This window comes from Cimex lectularius, unplaced genomic scaffold (genome assembly GCF_000648675.2).
Source record: "Cimex lectularius strain Harlan isolate CLEC.00 unplaced genomic scaffold, Clec_2.1 scaffold156, whole genome shotgun sequence".
Classification (NCBI taxonomy): Eukaryota; Metazoa; Arthropoda; class Insecta; order Hemiptera; family Cimicidae; genus Cimex; species Cimex lectularius.
Genome location: NW_019392760.1, coordinates 646,699 through 667,176, shown reverse-complemented (window position 1 = coordinate 667,176; position 20,478 = coordinate 646,699). Strand labels below are relative to the sequence as shown.

General features: G+C 34.9%; 2 protein-coding genes, 1 long non-coding RNA gene and 1 pseudogene across 4 annotated transcripts in view; 2 read left to right on the top strand and 2 right to left on the bottom strand.

Annotated features, from left to right (window-relative positions):
• The window catches only part of LOC106669785 (TM2 domain-containing protein CG11103), a 43,635-nt gene extending 41,601 nt beyond the window's left edge, over positions 1-2,034 (bottom strand). Inside the window, exon 1 of the transcript XR_002910372.1 lies at positions 1,915-2,034. The gene's annotated coding sequence lies outside the window, so the exon portion shown is untranslated. The remainder of the gene's footprint in view (positions 1-1,914) is intronic.
• Positions 87-169, top strand: LOC112127068 (annotated as a pseudogene).
• A 5,223-nt stretch (positions 2,035-7,257) lies between the features above and the next one.
• On the bottom strand, positions 7,258-18,448 carry LOC106669786. Of its 2 annotated transcripts, XR_001340992.2 has the most exons (4): positions 18,211-18,448; positions 12,061-12,390; positions 7,805-7,874; positions 7,258-7,738 (listed from the first exon to the last, which is right to left on the bottom strand). It is a non-coding gene; the product is annotated as an uncharacterized LOC106669786 (long non-coding RNA). The 2 variants fall into 2 exon arrangements; XR_001340993.2 differs by lacking the exons at positions 7,258-7,738; positions 7,805-7,874 and adding an exon at positions 9,349-9,969.
• Positions 11,178-20,478, top strand: part of LOC106669782 (zinc finger protein jing homolog) — a 223,493-nt gene continuing 214,192 nt past the window's right edge. The window contains exon 1 of the mRNA XM_014399482.2: positions 11,178-11,668. Coding sequence (XP_014254968.1) covers positions 11,193-11,668 — 476 coding nt within the window. The 5' untranslated portion in view covers positions 11,178-11,192. The remainder of the gene's footprint in view (positions 11,669-20,478) is intronic.

Genomic DNA, 20,478 nt, shown 5'->3' with positions numbered 1-20,478 from the left:
ATTTCTATCCTTAATCTTATAACTATTCAAAGGGTTGGTATCTATTGTTGACAATATGAATTAAACATACATAAACATTATTCAATAACCTTGCGCAGTGGCAATATCGTAATCAATGAAGTTCTACTGAGATGCGATTATTGCTAGTTGAAACTATTGTCCAATAAAAAATTACAATAAAAAAAACTAGCCCCTAAGGCAATAAGTCGATCAAAAGCTCACACAAAAAGGAAGAAACTGTGGAAATGACCCTTTCAAGCAAAAGAGATGATGGCCCTTGAGGAAACGGATCAAAAGAACATCGTAAGGGGCCAAACATATTAAGCTTTCACCCACTTTAATAAACTGAAATTCCAACAAGAGGGCCCCTCTGGACTTGCAAATAATCAGTCAAGGGATTCTATTTTGATTAAAAGCTGCTTTAGAATTTCTGTTAAAATTGAATATTTCAATGTGTATAAATAATTAAAATTAAATTATATTCTTCCTAATGATTATACAGTAACTGAGGTGTATAATTTTAACATTTCAGAAACATGTTATACTGAAAGAAGTTATTTATACTTTCTATAATGTCTATATTGGAGTAAAGTCATTAATTATTATTAATGGAAATTAGACTTTTCACAGCTTAATCTCCACTGTCCGGCTCTTAAATGTTAGGCTCGAGTTATTGACAGACAACTAGGCCATTTTGGTCCCTGATGCATGCAAGTAATAAACTACTTCATTCCTATAAAGTTTTTGTTATTTATTTATTGTTTTATTGAAGGTTATTGAATATATACTGCAGCATGGAATTTTGTTTCTTTTAACAAAACCTTTTAGACCTCTTGACGTACTCATTAATTTACAGTTATCTGTTCTGTTGACTGATGTCATAAGGTTGAAAAAATTTTGTTAAAATTAATCCATATTTGCCTTAGTGGACATAGTTGACTGTTAAATTATTCCAATTAATTATTCCTTTTAGCTAAGGTTTTTGGTTGAGATGAAAAATTAGTGTCACAAGAGGGATTCAAACCCACGACCTTCGCTCAATACACTGCTGCTCTAACCACTTGAGATATCGTGACTTTGATCCCCTCAGACACCAATTATTCATCTCAACCTACAACCGTTCGAATTTTCCCTCTTTTTGGCCATTTTTCAAATGTCGTGTAATCAGGATTTATTGTTAAAAAATAAAATTGCAAGGTGTGATATATGCATCCCGTGCAGAATGTTTCACTTTTCCTCAGAGCTTATGGTAAATGTTATAAGAACGTAGATATTACTTTAAATCTAGATACCAATTTATTATAGTTCAGTTGCTAATTCCTTAAATTGAACTCACCAGTTACCGAGATTACCAATAATAAAGAAGAAGGTAATCTTGCTAACTTGTGAGTTCAATTTAGTTAAATAGTGAGCTCTGAAGAGGGATCAGGGATGTGGCCTGAAATGCATTAGCTACTGAAATATATTGCATAAAAATAAATGGTTTAGTTTAAACAAAAATTCAGATTTAAAATATTTTTACCACCAAATTAAGTTAAAATTATTTATAAAAATAATTTGAATTATCTAAAACTTATCATAAGTTAAAGTAGACTACTGTCCTTTATACTCACAAAAGTGCTAAATCAGGAAGCAGGTTCGATAGGTTGGTCATTTATTTCATCTTTTGACTTGGATCAAGCTGTTAATATTGTTTATTCTATGCTATCGAATTTGGTTGAAAAGCATATTCCTAAATCTATCTTCTATTTATCTCAATATATAAAAGTGAATGTTCGTATGTGTGTTAACGATAAAGACGAGAACTACTGAACCGATTTCGATGAAACTTTCATACCTTGTTTTTATTAGTGCTGAGCGGGTTTAGAGAATTAAAATGTATAAAACATGTAAATAGTAGGCATCAGTATTTACCAAAAAGAGAGATTTCAAGAATTTGTGGCGGCCTTTTTCTCAGCTGTCAGGCCTTCAGCTACCGAGTCCTGGTATGATACATTTTTCGAATTCCAATTTCAAGGCGCTAACACTCAATTTTTGCCTATAAAAAAAGGCATGTATTTATTACAAATAGGGGACATCAGGTTTTTTACAAAGTAATACCATTTTACAATATGAATTCGAAGATAAGATTTTTACATGATATATAGTTTACAAAGCATGAATGACAATGGTCATGGCCTTCTTGATTTTTCTATAATTACAGCGTTCCCGCGACACAAAAAAACTACGCTAATACTCTACAGTCGCAAACATTACTGAATTGGTTATAGTTACAAAATTACTGATACATTATAGTCGTGAAAATTGCAGAATAGTTTTGCTGTAGTAAAAATAGGAAGATACAAACTTCACCGTATCTTTACTATAGGCACCAGTGGTGCAGGAAGGAGAACGAACTACCAGTATGTAGTCTGACCGCGAAACCATCAGAATTGAGAAAATTGCTCCAAGTGAACATTTATTTAGTGTACAAAGATAAAGAAAAACCGATTTTGTTTTACAGGTATGTACATTACATGAACAATTATAAATTATGTAAAATATTAATACACATGTTTTACCGAATTCAGTTAGTTTAAACAAAATGGTTAGGAATGGTTAGGGCCAATTATGACTGTAATCATATATGGATTAATATAATAATTAAAGAAGTAATTACTTCGCTAACAACTCCCTGTGGCATTTCATAAGTCGCTGAGAATCGAATCCTGATTACACGATGTGGCAAAAGAGGGAAAATTCGAAAGGTTGTAGGTTAAGATGAGGAGTTTATTAACCTAACAATGTACAAGGAATTCATTTTTAATTTCCTTGAGAATGGTAATCAAGTTGAGCAGTTTACAGGGATATTGCTAAAGCGTTCAATATGGTTGACCTTGGATTGCTTTTGGGTAAGCTTGAACAATTTTGACAGTTTCTTGGCTTGGATCTTTCTGATAGATTAAGATAAAGTTTAGAGGTAGATTTTCTGGAACCATTAGAAACACATAAGGCCTCCCCCAAGGATATCACTTCAGTTCAGTTTGTTTTCAATTATGCCAATTAATTTTTTTTTTAATTTAAGGTTTTTTGTTTTGATGAAAAATTATTGTCACAAGCAGGATTTGAACCTATGACTTTCGGCTCAATTTGCCGCTGCTCTAACCACTTGAGCTATCGTGACTTTGTTTTGAGAAGCCACAATAGCTTAAGTGGTTAGAGCACCGGTGTATTGAGTCAAAGTTCATGGGTTCGTATCTCGCTCGTGAACTAATTTTTCGTCTCGACCAAAAAAACTTTAGATAAAAAGAATAATTAATTGGAATAATTAATATGGCCAATTATGAATACTAAGCAAGTACGGATTAATTTGTTCTTAATGTTCATCAACAATGTGTCCTCCTGTTTCAAAGATTCAATATTTTTATTATTGGCAATAAATATAAAAGTTGCCATTATCCATAATGTTGAGAGAAAGGTGTGACTGCAGGAGGATTTAATATTGTATGTTTGCCTCTTGGTATCTGGGGAATGAACTTTCTCTTAATCTTGCAAATGTAAATTTATCTCTTTTTATAGGAAGAAACATCTCTCACTCCTATTCTTAACTGGGATCTCAATTGAATGGAGTATCTGAGATTGGTGACTTGGTAGTAACTTTTGACTCTGTATGTTCATTTTCTACACATATTAATTTAGTTCTGGCCAAGCGTAATTTAAGCTTGGGGTTCATCAAGAGGAATACATCAGGTTTTCAAAATTTTATATTAAAACATCTATATTTTCGGTTGTTTCAGAGCATACTTGAATACTGTATCTTCGTTTGGTTTCCTTGGGGCATTCAATCTAAGATTAATCTACGTGAACATGATCAGAGGAAATTTATTAAACACCCAATTTACAAGTTAGGATACATCAGGGTATTTACAAGAATGTCGAATGGTTGAAACTTTGGAAAATGTCCTCCCTTCAGGATCGCTCTCTGTTAATGGGGATGCGTTTCTTGTGGAAGGTGATAAAAGGCCGTTACCCCTGTCCACAACTTCTCATTGGATAAATCTTCATGTCCCTACTGACAATTGTCGTCAGCAACTCAGTTTTTACACCCAGTTTCACAGAACTAATTACGAGAAATTTGTTACAATGACATCCTCAAAATGCGTATCATGAAATCTGTAATGAGCATAGTTGGGATATGTTTAGATCCACTTGTAATGTATTCAAAATGCTTGTCCACATGATTACAATTAGTTTATTAATTTTTTATTCTGAAAATTATTTGTATTTCTTAATTTTAAATATTTTAATATGACTACTGATTACCGGGTCATCCCCTGTATTGTACTAATGTATATAAATATATTTTCAATAACCTACAACACAAATAATAAAGTCTTAAAAATAAACAGCAAAAAATTTAATAATAATTATTAAAATATATAAAATTTAAAACTGCCATAAATGAGGGTAGATGGAGTGCATATAATATTCTATGTTCAGCCATCTCAAACTACATTCAACTTTTTCTCTCATCTAACCATTCAAACGAAGGGTATATGTACAATGAAATCCCCTTATTAACAAAATCTTATTGCTGTCCCTAAGAAAAATTTGTGATCACCATGTCTAGCCTATTTAGAGGCAAATCTAGTTATCTCCGTACACCATTTTTATTATTAGTACTGCATTACTACCTTTCATCGGTGTATCGATAGGATGGCATGGAGGATAGTTAGACCAAAATGTTCGTTAACGGCCAAATTACAGGTTCATCACCTCACTTTCAACACAGAGAAATCTCACATCTTACTTTTAAGCTATAGGGTTCTGAATCGACTTTAAAAATGGTTGATTTAGATAATAACTCAAATTGTTAATTTGGTCCTTTCCTACCATTTTGGCTTAACCAAGCTGTTTTGGTCTGTCAGACACTTTTGGTATGTGAATTTTTTTTGCCATCCTTGTCCTCACAATTAGGTCACAAAGAGAGCAAAGTTTATTTTTTATAAGGGAAGAATCAATTTTGTCACAAATACTTTGTAAAAGTTGGTACATGGCAGGTGTCTGTACTGGCAAATGGCATGTTTTTAGTAGTTTTAGTTTAGGGTTGTTGATACTGATGGTAATGTGGACACTAAAAAATGAAGTTGGTACTGTATGGACCCATTCTGAACATCGTATGTTTGATCTAGTTTTCCCAATTATGTATACGTTCTGGGCAAGCACAATAGTCCAATTATTGGGGGCACCGGTGACCTTAATCATTAAGGCATTGACACAGCACTCGTCATTGTAATGTTTTAAATCCTGGGTTCAAATCCAGTGGCTCTGAAAAAAGGACCAATACTGGTCGCGGTTCACAGGTCGTAAATTGCTTCTTTGGGCAGTTTTCCTGCTTGTTCATTACAAAAAATTCCTTTCTGACCTGGCAACCATGATATTGTTAGGTTGTCATGTTTTCCCAGATTTTGAATGTGTTCAACGACTATTTTGAACTTGACCTGATGCTTGGCTTAATGAGATCATATGAGGATTTTATTTGTCAGTATAACCTCTTTCAAGATTTTCTATGGCACAAGCCTGTATATAATTGTAATTGATAGCATGTATTTCATCTTGAAAAACCGAGGTGTACTTTCTTAATGATGTTGATGGCTCATATTTTGGGATTGTGTAGCATATACCTGACCCAGTTCCTCCACTGGTTTTGGAGCCATTTGTGTACCATACATATTGTATATGATTTCCTCTTTCACTTTGTAGTCAGTTGAAATTATAGGATGTTTCCATGATCATATAGTGAGTCCCCATTTCCAGGAATGGAAGTTGGTTTTTGTTGGTGTTTGTAAGGCTGTGTTGGGGCTGTTGCCTTTTGCCAATCTTTGCAGATGCTTAGTTTTTGGGAAGCTTGTTTTTGTTGATCTTTGGTCCTCCAGATAAATGACCTATACGATATCTTCTATTGCATCTATTTTATGGCGTTTTAAGCCATATTTTGGACAGTGAAATCAATAGATATTTCATTAAAGAAGGACAGAAAATAAGAAATTGCTCCAATCGTATAATTAAAAATGAATGTATTACAAATTGTTTTCTACCCCCCTCCAGCGTATCTATAGCAGTTTTATCTCAATACGGATGTAAGCTAAATTATGACAATGCACTTAATCGGAGCCAAAAGCAGGAGCTGAACATAAAGCATCATAAATTATTAGGATCTTGTGACAAAGAGGAAAATTAATGTTACTGTCTAAAGGAAAAACCTATTAGTATATATACAATATTTCGCAAAAGAGAATTTCATGTCATTTTAATGATCAGAAAAATTAAAATGGCAGGAAAGAAAATGAGGATATTACAAGTATAGACGTTTAGAACTATAGACCAGAATTTCTTCATGCATTTTTATTGTTTCATTATGTATTTCGAATATTAGGAGTGGGTCAGAAAGGGGGGATGTGAAAAGGGTCTCGTGATATTGCGGTGTCGTCATTGTTAATCTTTCCTTATGAATCCGACAAATCAATTCTGCCATAACTACCCCAATTTGAAAGAATTCTTTACAGAGGGGGCGGCGGGGTCCTCAACAACCCCTATGAACTCATAAGGGTGATGAAACAAATCGGCCAGCCATCCCATTAAACTCAGGGGTCAACATTGTAAATCGATTCCAATAACGCCTATGCAGTATACGTCAACATTGTCAATTAAGTCGGTGTTTGTTAATTTGCAGATTAACCATTATAAGGGCTCGAAGATTAAAAAAAAATCTCTGGGCCACCCAAATAGGCTTATTTAAAATTAACCTAAATACGGAGCAAGGTTGGATAGATAAAAGGATTTTAGATAACTTTGGCCGTGGAATTCTGTAATTTGTAACTGAATTTTTGACTAGTTATGTCAGAAGCGTTTCGAAATTTCGCCACCTTCAGTGTATTTGTCTTTAAAACCGAGGATGCCCAGTAACGATCAAATTACAGATTCATTACCCCGTAGATCACACAGAGAAAATGTTATTTTTAATAAAGCTGTCGGATTTTGAATCGACTTACATAAATGATCGATTTAGATTAAAGTGCAGTTTTAACTTCTTCGAACAGGATTAGTGAGGATATTAGAGGAAGAATGGCCACGGGAAATAAATGTCTGTGGGAGCTCCAACCTGTGCTGAAAAGTTTCTATCTAGGATAAAGCAAATTGAGAATTTATAAGGCTGTGTTAAGACTAGTTTACGTTCTACGTCTACCTCTCAGAAACCAGAGTGGACGAGCAGTGATTGCAAAGATGGCAAAGAAAATTGTATAAATGAATTTTGTATTTATATTCGAGGTGGCATGGGTAAGGTTTGAATCGCTATCGCCCACCTAGGTTGTAAGGATAGTGTTGGGATGCTCAGATGCTTTCTTCAGGGACGTCGAAGCCGATTGATCTTGCTTATGAGAACTCCCTGCTCCAAGTCCAAGAAATCTTCGTACTTGTCCAAGTTGTTTAGTTCTTGAGTGGGGATTCTCCGTCAGTCTGCTGTCTAGGTTTCTTAGTATTCGACATAACGTATTTAACAGCGTACATGCCGGTAAACTTGCTGTTGACGTTTAGACGAGTTGGCTTGGGTAAGATTTGAGTTAGGAGATAAAATTGCGTTATCGTCTGCAACCCCATAACACTACATATTTCTGTAGGGCTTGCTGATCTTGATCGAAACTGTATTTTCAATCGATATCCTGTTGTCAGAATAGATTAATCATGCACCTGGAACGTACTGTTTTTAAATAGTATATATATTTTTTGAAATAAACATAGGTTGACAGTTAAGAGAAGGAATTACGGGTCAGCCTAATCTCACATCGTCCGCTGGTCGTCTGGATCATCATCTTTTTACTTTGACGTTGTTAGAACTGAAATGTGAAAACGAGAATAATCGGATCAGATATCGGTCAAAATACATTTTTAGAAGCGTTGATTGGATTATTTCAACTCCGGTTATTTCACCGGTGTAGTCAAAAATGCCAAAGCCTTTCTTTTAAACTTTAAAAGATTAAAACAACTTTAAAGATTAAACTTACTGGATTGATTGGATTGGCCCTGGATTTAAGCTTTTAAAGTAATGAAATTGCGTTATTTATGAAGAGTATTTAACGATTTTCCAAATTATGTTTCTTAATACATTTTTACGCCGGTGTTTTACAGGGTTACAGGCGACGTACCTCTTGTTAAAACTTTTACACTTCACCAGGTTTCATTAACTTCCAAGATGACAAACCCAAAACTTAAATTGTTGTTTAGTTGAAGTGGCAAGAGTATCGCGAACTTTGTATGATTGAAGGTTCAAATAAATAATAGTAAAAAGAGTCGAATTTTAATTAAATAACGCAGGCAATAAATGCTCGAGTCTATTTTATTGTGCCATTAGTCCATTTTGAAGTCAAGAAAATATCTCAAGGACTTAATGGTTTCGTAAATTAGTTTCAAAGTATTTCATAAAAAAAGGTGAAAAGTTGGCTAGGAAAGCTTACAGATTCGGACTGATGGTCAATTAAACTATCGTGAAATTCAAAAGAAAAATTATTATTTTTATGAGCTTCATGTGATATCGCTAGGTGCGTTGCACCCGCGATCCGGCCGCCCGGAAGCATTAAATGCCGGCTGAGATCGTTCGAGGAGTTCTTAAATGGCATTTATTATCGCAGAGCTTTCAGAACTACTCGCTGCTATACAGTAATAGCCACATATATTACATTTGCCCTTTTTATCCCGGCGGACCAACCCTGTCGTTACGTAAGCCGTAAAGTATCGCAAAATTGATGGTATACAAATGGCCGGTTTTACCAGGTATGGGGATCAGATCGTTCGTTGACGAGCGTTTTGAAAATATAGATAGATGTTCATAAGAGAGGGGTGCAATGTCTTGCATTCAATCTATCTAAAAACCTTAACTAAAATTTCATTTTTGTATGTTTGATCTTCTTTTTCAAGTTATGATGACATTGTTATTTATATTAGGATCAGCAGTTAACCAAAATCCAAGTCACCCAAAGCAGAGTTCAAAATTGGGGAAGTGATACTTTGCATAATGATCTGGAAGAGTTGAATATCCTAAAATTTTTAGTGGTGATAAAGAAAAACTGTACACTACATCTCTTGAAGATGTAATGCAAAATTACTAACACCAGCAATGCAGACACCCCCCGATCGTCTTCAATCAATAGTTACTGACAATTGTGGTCAATCCAATTCATCATAGGAAAGTGTGTACCTTGGGACGGGTTTTTCTTTTAAGTGACTGTTGTGTTTTTATGATGATAGTAAACTCAAAATATTACTCACTCAAACTTTAATTTTAGCTTAATTTTTTTGTCTTGTTTTGTTCTATACATGACTTAAACCTGGTACAAGTTTGTACTGTTATCTACACTTGAACACTGCACCACTGCACTAAACACTATAGGCAGCACTGCACCCAAAGGAAACGTGTTATAAGTAGAGCCCGGATTTATATGCAATTGCAAACCGAACTTAGTGATCAGATATTTATCTTAATCATAACTCCGTGGTAAAAAAGTTCAATTTTTATTCTTCATATTTTGGCATATGTAATATCCCCAGTGGTCCTGAACTCCAAGCTGTAAGAAAACTCCACTAATCCTTTGTGTTCTGCTCTCTCTCACTCATTTAATTTCCTGGAGAACCAGGAAATTAAATGGGAATTTTTCCCTGTTAGTTTTTCAGTTTGAAAAATAAACTTTTTACTAAGTGAAAGAGCGTCTTATTGTAGTGTCTTATTACTACTGTTAAATTAAGTCTGTCAAAAATGACATCAGACGGATTTGCTCTGATTGGGAGAAAGCATATGGGAAAACGTAGGCGTAAAGGTAGGCTTCACCAAAGATAGGTGGTTGGTAGAGTGGACACCAAATTCATTTCAAGTGCTCTCCGACGACGGAATATCCGTAGAAGACATGAAGAGGCAGAAGCTGCAATTCACTGTAGGAGCTGTAAATAACAAATTTAATATACCAATCGTTATGATCAATCAATTTAAAAATCACTCGGCTATGATTAAAAAACACAAATCATAAATGTAAGGAAATATTAAATTTAAGTGAAAATGGGGCAGAGCATTAGTTTTTACCTAAAACAGAGAGGATTTTGAATCACTAAAGAAGTTCCTAACAGAAACGAAAATTGAGTTTTGCACCTACACACCAAAAAGCGATGTTCCCAAAATGATTTTATGACCATCCACATTTCAACTTACGAAATGAAAGAGGGTCTACTATTCAAAGAAATTAAAGGGACGATAAAGTGGTCCAAATAGAGAAAAAAAAAGACCAAAGTTGAGCAGATAATAAACGTCCGATTTTCGTAGTTTATTTTCAACCTGGAATTTTAATTAAAAAAAAAAAAAATCGTCTGTCTTTCCATATAATGGCAATAAAAACCGTAGTTTATTGTCGAGTGTCATAGGAAAAGTAAGTACCAAGAGGCTAGTTACTAGATGTTACCGTTGCCAGTCATTTGGGCCCACATCACCATACTGCAACAAAACGATTCGTTGAGACAAATGCGTCCAAACACACGATGCCAAGATCTTGCCCGATACTTGAGCCTAAAGCAAGCAAAAATATGTGCAAAAGGAACAAACGCTAACGGAAACAATAACAACAATAAAGCATATATATTACATAAAATGGTTTAGGGGAATTTCTGTCTAGCGACATTATCCCCGCTGAAATGGAATAACGAAATTTTTATTATTTACATTATTTTATTTTGAGGAAAAAATATTAGATTAAAAACCACAGCTATCATGGCCCAATTAAACAAGAGCGTTCTTTATTCTCCTGTGCAAATACATGTCCATGCAATAGTAGCCTATTTGGCAGCAGATAGTACTGGTACTAGCTACGCATTGCTTCAAAAAATTAAAGATTTCATCTCTGATGTATTCAAGCACCATCAACATATTTGTGGCAATGTGCATTTCTGATATGCGGGTATACCGGGGCGTTTCTGAAGCAAGCCTCAGAAACATATTCTGCATAACCGCAGCCTGGCGACATTTCTGCATGTCAGGCCCCAGGAGGGGCACGCATACAGGCGCATCGGCGTCGTATTGACACCCTTCTGCAGTGTTTTCGCAAGGGTTGAGCTGGCGAATCGTCTTGGACGAAAGTAAAATCTTCGTGCTATCGCCGTACGTGTGCATTTTCTGAATGTGCCGCGACAAGGCGAAGAGATTGCGAGAGAAGGCGGAATCCGACGAGGTGATAGGACGGCCGAGGGGGGGGGGTCCGTTTGGCGTCGCCGCATTGTTCACGCCCGGGCCCAGAGCCTCGAAGGGTGGGAGGCCGTCGTGGAGGGGGTGGTTCATAAACGCTCGGCACCGCCCTGCAGTCACATTCCTCGTCGAGACGGGTACGATGGCGGAGGGCGTCTCCGTCGTAGATCCTCCCCTGGTCAACGGCAACCGGCCCGAGGACAAGAGCGAGATCAGTGCGCCGAGCCCCATCGACGGCTTTTTCATGTTCAAAGACAAAGTGTGCTCGCAGACGGGTGTGAACAGTGGTGTAACTGAGTGCAACGGCCGTCCGATGCCGCAGGAAGACCTGGAGTCCATCAACTCCGAGGAGGACAACTGTCGCAAAAAGAGATGCTCCGATAGATACGATTCCTCCGAAAGTTCTGACAGGTCAGTCTTGTCATATAAAACACCAGTTTTCCGGTATAAAACATGGAGACGAAATCTCCAAAACAGTATGAAAATGTTTTATAGATAAGGAGAGAAAGCGCCGAGGTCAAGGGAGGTTCTGATTGATAAAAACGGGGTCTGGCATTGTGCGAACCGTGTAAGAAACCCCCTTTTCGACAATCAATGTCATTAACACCGAGTCAACAACCTTCGTGCGCTCCTCTTCAGCCCAGACATGGCAATCTTATTTCGTTTAAAACTCCTTACTAAAATGAAGAAAAATCAAACACTCTTCAATAAAATGTTGCTTACCTCTTAAAGCTGTACATTAAATAAATAAATAAATAGCAATAGCAACTTAGACTGCATAAATAGCATTTTAAACAACTCACCGACTGATTAATGTTGAATCCACTTGTAAACCAACTCAAGATTGATTTTCTTCATCAGACTTAGTTTCGCCCTGCTTAATTCCTGAGCGTTTCATCGACTTTGTAGAAACTACATGAGGTTGTAATACTCCGCCTTCTTAAAACTTTTCTACCCCAACATGTCCAGAAAACCTGTACCTCAATGAAGTTTGTAGCTTCACCCAGGTTGCAAAGTTTGTATTGCAAGCCCAAGAATACATTTTCTCCCGAGTAGGTCTGCGCAGACTGATATCAAGTCGGACTTCCCTACTTCCACAACTCCCGGTTTTCACATGTCCACCCAGTCATTTTCTAAAATATTATTATTTATTTATAATAAATGTATTATAGACAATGCATACAGAATAGTTTTGATGTAATACTATGCACTATGCAGAATAAAATAAGCCATACACAATTAAAGTAACGTTAAAAAAACCTGCAAGTAATACATTAAAATAAAGTGAAATTATATTAAATGTGTCTATTGGCTGAGTTGAATTATCCGCCCTATAGTTTTTTATTGTGGCGTTTTTGAGAAAAACCTGAGATACGTAAACTTTAATTTTTGTCTTGTTTATCATGAACCAAAATATTTTGAAGTTAGGATAGTAGGATACGAATAAAAACAACAGTTTTAAATGGCGAGATCAGTTAACATTTTTAGGTTTTTTTGTCGCTGAATTCAACGGCAATAAATCAGTTCGTGGATGAAATATTGGAAAATATTTTGTTTTTCCGATAAAAATGTTCGGAAATAGTTTTTTTTACGAATGCATAAGTGGAAAACAGTAGACAAATTAACGAAGAACCCAAACAGGGTGGTTAATTCAAAAATGGAATAAAAGCCATAAGGAGCCTGAGTGCTACATAATTTGTATCTAAATTAAATAAAATTTCTTTCTATTTAAATTTTTGCCCCGTTGAATGCAGTATCAAAAAACCTTAAAAAAGTACAAATATGAGTAGCTTTCCATTTGAATTTCCTATTCGTACCCGCGCTCCTGGAGAGTTAAAAAACGTTTTGACTGATAAGAAACTAGACAAAAAGTAAAAGTTTACGTGTCTGTTTTTTTCCTCCCAAAAACGCCACAACAAATAAAGGGAGAACAAAAGCTAAATTAACCCTGTGTTTGTAAAATAAGACAGCAAAAGAAAATAATAATAATAAATCAATGCAACATTTGGACTTGTGCCGAGACTCTTTAATCTTAAAACTTCCGGTAGAGAACATAAAAATGTCATTTATTTTGCTTTTAAGTCACCAGAATTTAAGTTCTGAATGCAACTGATGTTTCGATAAATATATTGATCTGAAGGAAGTCAAAACAGGGTAGTTAATTCATAAATGTAGTAGGCCCCTGAGAGTTACCTAAATTATACTTAAATTGAAATGAAATTTCTTTCTGTTAACACAGTTTGAACCTTTCAATTCAACGTCAAAAAACTTTTAAAAATGTACCATGAAGAGTATATTTTCATTTGGAATAGTTAACTCTATTCTGGAGAGTTAGATCATAACTTTTTTCTTAGACAAAAATAAAAGTTTACATGTTTCGAGGTTTTTTACCAAAAACGGCCCAATTAAAAAAATAAAAAGGGAAAAGAAGCCAAACTAACCCTTACACTTACACCCTTAATTTACAACTAAAATAGTAAGAGAAAAAAAATAATAATAAATCAGTATAACATTTGACTTGTAAACAGAATTTAATCTGCAAACTTCCTATACAGAACATATAAATATGTAATTTTTTTTTCCAAGCCATCAGATTTAATAACGTTTTTTAAGTCTGTTTGCAAAAGATCTTTCGATAAATATTTTGATCTGAAAGAAGTCAATAGTTAAAAAAAATGTGATAGGTCATTAGGAAGGAGTCAAGGAGCAACACAATTGTATCAAAATTGAAATAAAATTTCTTTCTGTTAAAATAAATACGGGAAATTTTATTGTTAGCTAAGCGAAGTTGTACAAGTCTTTATTATTTGTTAATGTGAATTTTGAACATTTTCTAAAATCTATTTTCTATCTTTTTCTCCGCTTATCCTCTGAGGTGGGAAAGTGTGCCCTATCCTATCTTTGTACATAAAAGTGTATTAAAATGTGTGGGGTGGAAAACATTGTTACGACCCTTCTCCCCTCTTTTTTTTATTGTTCAGCTACTCCCCATAATTTTTTACTGTGTCGTGTACTGTATGAAATTAACAGTACGCTTTTATTATATGGAATCTTCAAATTTGGTGATGTGGGGTGTAATAATACTTAGCGACTGCTGATACTATTGTTTTGGTACACCTTAGAAAATTTACAAACCTGCACATCCTCCATTGTTTATTTTATGGAATATTTCGACAAGCAATAAATAATTTAAATGGCCACAAACAAAACAGTCTTTAATATATTGATTTATAATTTTTCATCACAACCGCACTTTACATAAAAATTATAAAGTTAACTAGGACCAACTAAAAACATATAGCTTCAATGCTTGTCAGATTTGATCAAGTGAAATGTTATGGACTTTAGTGGACCATGTTAATCTTATGATATTGGCTGTTTCTCAATATCTGGCAATTATTGGTAGCTGTTGTAAAAAGGAGTTAAATTAAAAATACTTTGTCTATAATTTTTAACTACAACTATCAAGACGAACTTTGGAAGGTCTTATCTCTTATTAAGTCTTGTTTACTATTTAGAAATAAGCATTAATTAAAATTAATTTTTTATGCCAAATACAATAAATAAATAAATACATTTGTCAAACCGCTTATCGGCGTGCAAGGTTGGTTATAAACAAAAATCCCAAGATCGTATCTCTACTTAAAACATTTTCGAAGATTATCGATAAAAATTATTTAATCAAAACGCGCCGGGAGATAATGGCAAGGGCATTTTTTCAATGTAATTTATTTATTGTCAAACTGAGTTTTCGATTGATATTTTGATGTTCATAAATTCTCTTATCTCCGTTTCCACGCTGGGACGAGAATGTTTGCAGATTTGTTAACAAGCATATAACATGACAATAATCGCTGATAACAAGTGGAACTGATAGCGGAAGAAGGGATATGAGTATTTGTATTATTTCTTGATAGTAAATGAATAAAAGGAAATAAATACCCATTCTTAGGCTGGGTGACAAAGTCGTGTGTACTTTAAATTTAATTATACCGTCAAATTTAACGCTTGAAATAACGATTAGAATACAAAAATTTGCTATAAATTCGTTGAAAATTGTATTAAAAGTGTAAAAAAAAATGTCTGGTCATTTCTGATCCTGATCCGCTTGTGCTCGCTAGTTTGGTCTGTCAGGCGCGTTTAAATAATCTACATTTAAATTTAACAATTTTTCAATAGTTGATAATTACACGAGTCTATTAAAAAGTCAATAAATAAAAACGCAACTATATCAAATATATATGAAATTAAAATTATCTACTGGCTCAAGATTCTCAGACTGTGAGATTGATATTCACCTTGTGTATGAAAGATAAAGAATGATGACCGATTTTTAGTTTGTGTCCTTTTGCTGAACTGTTTAAACTATTTAAAAAAATTCCACTTTCTTCAGTTTGATAGTTTCCGATAAACTTGGTCAGTGTTTACCTTGCTTGTTCGGTCTGTCAGATGTCTTATTGTGTAGGTTTTTCTTCCAAATGACATACAGACCACGCTCTGAAGATGGCGAAATGCGAAGATAGACTGGCCATTATTATCGGAGATAAAACCCTAGGTGCATCACCCTGCAATCCTCATTAAGTCGTTTCAAAATGTATAACTCTTATTGCTATTGGAATGTTTCTGTTTTTTAAAAGAGATTATAATCGGTAACTATAATGGAATATGTACTTTGTGTCGTTACCGATTCTCGTTGGCCTATTTCTGCTGTTGTAGAGTTTTAGCATTCGTTGTGGGTTTGTGTCTGTACGTTATTTGGCCTGTCGTGTTCCACCAAGCGACAAAAAATTCACTGAAGCTGGTGAAATACCTAATAGAATGGCTTAAAAAAATTGGTTGTAACTGTGTGACCTTGTTCCGCATAAACGAGAGTCTACCATTTCATATTATTTAGGCTAAACGGGCTGAAAGTTGTTGAAATTCATTCATAACAATTTCCACCGATCATCCTGGTTGCAGTACGGGGTGAAACGAGAGGCCAAGTTTGGGCCCGCAAAGGATCGATAGCCTCCGTTCGGCATTTCAAGAATTAGCGCCCTTAACAATTTCGCCCGACATATGCAATTTGGAATAGGGTCCAGCGTGTCGGCCCCAAGGCAGATATCGAATCCTCCTGGGAGTCCAGGGACGGACCTGATGAAATTGTAGAAAGTGGGGGAGCCGCGAGCACAGAAAACTTGGTACCTGCTATGGCCGCCTGCTCACTTTTTCTGACTAAACCTCCTTTCCTCGTTCCCTGATTGACACCTCTATTTTGGTCTTTTAAACTCTCACTTATCCTGTGGATGACCTTAAGCTGATAGCTCTTTAGCTACTACTTTATTACTGTTTTGAAATATTTTTAAGCTCATACATTGTTGTTTATCAAAAAGGTTCAATCAAAACAAAGGTTAGTCCACATCCATTGTATTTTAAAATTGACAAAATCAAAATAACCACTAACGTACTTGATACAATCGCACAAACAGCGTATAATAAATTCATAAGTGTACTTTGCCTCTGCCTAACAGATGCGTTTCGGACTCTTCAGTGGTAGGTCTGTTTAGGGGTAGGTGGTAGGTCTGTTAATTTCTACATCATGAAATTTGTTGAGGTCTGAGAATCTGGAATTTGGTACTGTGATAAGTTTTATGATTATGAAGTATGCAAGGTTTAAATTTTTTATCATGGTTAAAAGAAATCCATCTACATAGTTCAACGAGAAATAATTTTTTGTCTGTCTGTCTCACTCTCTCTCTCTCTCGCTCTCTCTCTCTCTCTCTCTCTCTCTCTCTCTCTCTCTCGTTCTCTCTCTCTCTCTCGTTCTCTTTCTTTTTTTTTCTCACACACACCTCTATCTATCGAACTGTATTTCTATCTATATCTATTCTATCTGTATCTAACATTCTGCTCTCTATGTTTTTTTTAAACCGATATTTAACCTTAGATGTTTTTCTTATCATTGTGAACTTGTCTCGGACGCAAGATAACAGGATAAGAGTTTTATCATGCTTTTTTTCTGTCTTTCTCCATCCCTTATTTTATTTCTTTTTCTATCTTTCCATTTCTCTCTTCTCGCTCGCTCTCTGACTCTCTCATACTCTATGTCTCTTTCTTTTTTATTTCTTTCTCTTCTTTTTTATTTCTTTCTCTTCTTTTTTATTTCTTTCTCTTCTTTTTTATTTCTTTCTCTTCGTTTTTATTTCTTTCTCTTATTTTTTCTTTTTCTCATTCCCATGTCTTTTCTCTCTCTCTCTATTTCTTTATTTCTGTCCCTATGTCTCATTTTCTATCTTTATCTATGTTTTATTTTCTTTATTTATTTCTCCATCTTATTTTATTTCATTCTTTCTTCATCTTTCATGTTCTTTCTTTTTTTCTCGGTCTCTCTGACACACTTTCCCTTTCTTTCCTTTCTGTCTGTCTCTCTCTCTCTCTCTCTCTCTCTCTCTCTCTCTCTCTCTCTCTCTCTCTCTCTCTCACTTACTCCCCCCTCTCTCTCTCTTACTCTCTCTCTCTCTCTCCCTCTCTCTCTCCCTGTCTCTCTCTCTCTCTCTCTCCATTTCTTTCTTGCTTTCTCTTTCTTTCCCTAGTTCTTTCTCTTTTTGTTTCCCCCCTCACTCTCTTCGTCGCTAGGAGGTGTTGTTAGTAGGAGTAGGAGTGGTTGAATGTTAACCATTCTGAAACTATAAACAAATAATTAATTATTCATACACCCAAATTTTCAGTATAATGAACCAAGAAATCCGGCATATAAACGTACATAATTGACTGAAATTAGTTTTCTGCCCTGAGATAGAACAGCTAAAGTTATGCCACAAAGTGAAAGCAAATTTGTTTAGTTTTCATGACCCCTTCATTTCTAATTATTCAAGGTTTACAAATGATTTTTATTTTACAAGTTTGTACGGTGAAACTTTATCCTTTTATAAGTAAATTGATATTTATAAATAAGTAAATAACAGTCTGATTACCTTGTTAGATTGCAGTTTATACTATTTGATCAAGTTAATTCTAATGTTAGGCAACATCGTGAGGAAGCATATTCGTTTTTTTTTCTTGACCCTTTCAGTTTTAATTGCTCGACCATTACGAGTGAATTTTCGTTTGCACGGTGAAAAGTTTTTGTTAAAGTAATTCCATGCTTTACGAATAAAGCTGCTAGAATGTGGAATCTGTTTAGCAAGTAAACCACTGTTTTTCTTTTCTTTTTTATTATAGCATCTGTTTGTTTGTATATATAATTGAAACTACAAAACTAGCTTATTATATAGATATTAAAAGTTATCGGCTGTTGTGCATAAAGTTACGGTTTGTTCTATACCCTTTTGTTATCTTCAGCGGTTATTTCGGATTGTTTTGTAAATAAAACTAAGCTTTTTCGACGGGCCTCAAAGCAAATCCTTTTAAATTTTCATAGGAAAACGCACCAAAGGCTCTACATAGACCGTACAGTATATTTATGAAGGCGAAACTGTTATGACTGGGGTATTAAGGAGAGGGTCATGACTTCATGATACGTGCCTTCTCCCGGTCTTGAACTTTGAGCGTTCACCTTAGTCGGCATTTTTTTTCCAATCCTGGTCAACATGATTTCCAGTATAAAAAGTCCGCAAGTTCATTGGTAACTACATAAATCTTTTAGCGGTACATTTCCTATTTCGAATCTGGAAAATTATGATTTTATTATTAAAAATTAACGGCTTAAAACGTTTTTTTTTTTGGTCCCAAAGGATATGCAAGTATTAATAAATGCTGTTTTTCGGTATAAACCCGACGGGCCTGGTTCACTTTTCGCTTTTGTCTTTCTCGTTTGGCCCCTTGTCGTTTTCCTTTGCAGTATGGAAAGGAGCGACTCTTTCCCATGGCACTATTATTTCATGGGTGGTTTGATCAGAATTTACCGTCTCATGGCGGCGGTTGTAACGACGTCGTTGATCAATCAAGTTGAGCGAATTTAATCTAAAAAAAATAAGTTTAACACAAAAATTTTTAAAAATTGTAATTCCATTGAGTTTAGTAAAGTTTTATCTGGAATCCAAATAAAGGATCACTATGACAGTTATTTACTCGTTTGTGAAAGTAATCATTTTATTATTTTGTTTACAATGGTAGTGTATAATTCTACTTATTTTGAAAAATTATTTTCTAGTATAATTTGCACAATAAAACCATAAAAACCCCAAAATAAATAGCAATACGTTTATATAACTTCATTATGTTTTGTAAATGTCGGTATTAAGTTATGTTCTCCTTTTGTTTTACACCCTTGCGAACGTCGAAGAGTAATTAAATATTACGAATGTCTGGTAAAGTCGATCAAAGTCAAATAATCAAACCTGGAAATATTTTTAAAAAGAGGAAAAAATCCGAAATTCTCTACTAACGTCTCTTGTCGATTTTCATTCTAGTCTTAAAATTCTGGCCTTAAACCAATCAAGTACTTATTTCGAGATGGAAGGAAGTCGGTTTAATAGTTCGGAGCATGAAAAATGCATTTGAGAACGCTAGTTAACTTAGCTTTTTAAATACACGAGGCCTTCATCCTGTGAACAATTTGTTTTGTCGGGCACAATACGTTGTTTTCTTTTAAAATGAATCCTTAAAATAAATTATTAACAATTGTTTTGTTTATAAATTGGATATTGAAAGGTCGTATTTTTGGGATTTTAACGATGAGCCGGACGGGCGCGCTTATCGATGCGATGTCAAGATAGATCTTCACCGTTCAAAGGATGTCCCAACCTCTTTTCCTTTGGCCGTACAGGTAAAACAGCTCTACCTGCTCGGCCCCGCGTAGCTTCAGAACGCACATATGCGCCCGTGACGAAATAAAAAGGTGTAGTAACGGGCACGTGCTTTATATTCAATATTGAGTTACATAAAATATTTTGGAGAAAAATATCCCAGGACCAAGGCAAAATCAGACAAACAGAACTGTAATATAGAATTTAACGAACAACGAATAGGTTGTGCATACATCATTTGTATGTTATGTAAACCAATTTCAAGGAGAAGTTCTGCTGTAAATGAAATTAGTCTCGTCTGTTGATAGATTTAGCAAGTACCAATTTTGTATGTATAATATTGCCCATTGACCCCAAGAGAAGTTTAAAGAACTGTCGTTATACGAAACATTATCCCAGAACAAAGTCTAACCCTAAACAAAATAACTATTATTTATACTCGGTACAATCTTGGCCCATAACTTTATAAGTTCAATTTCAGTTTCAATTGAAGCA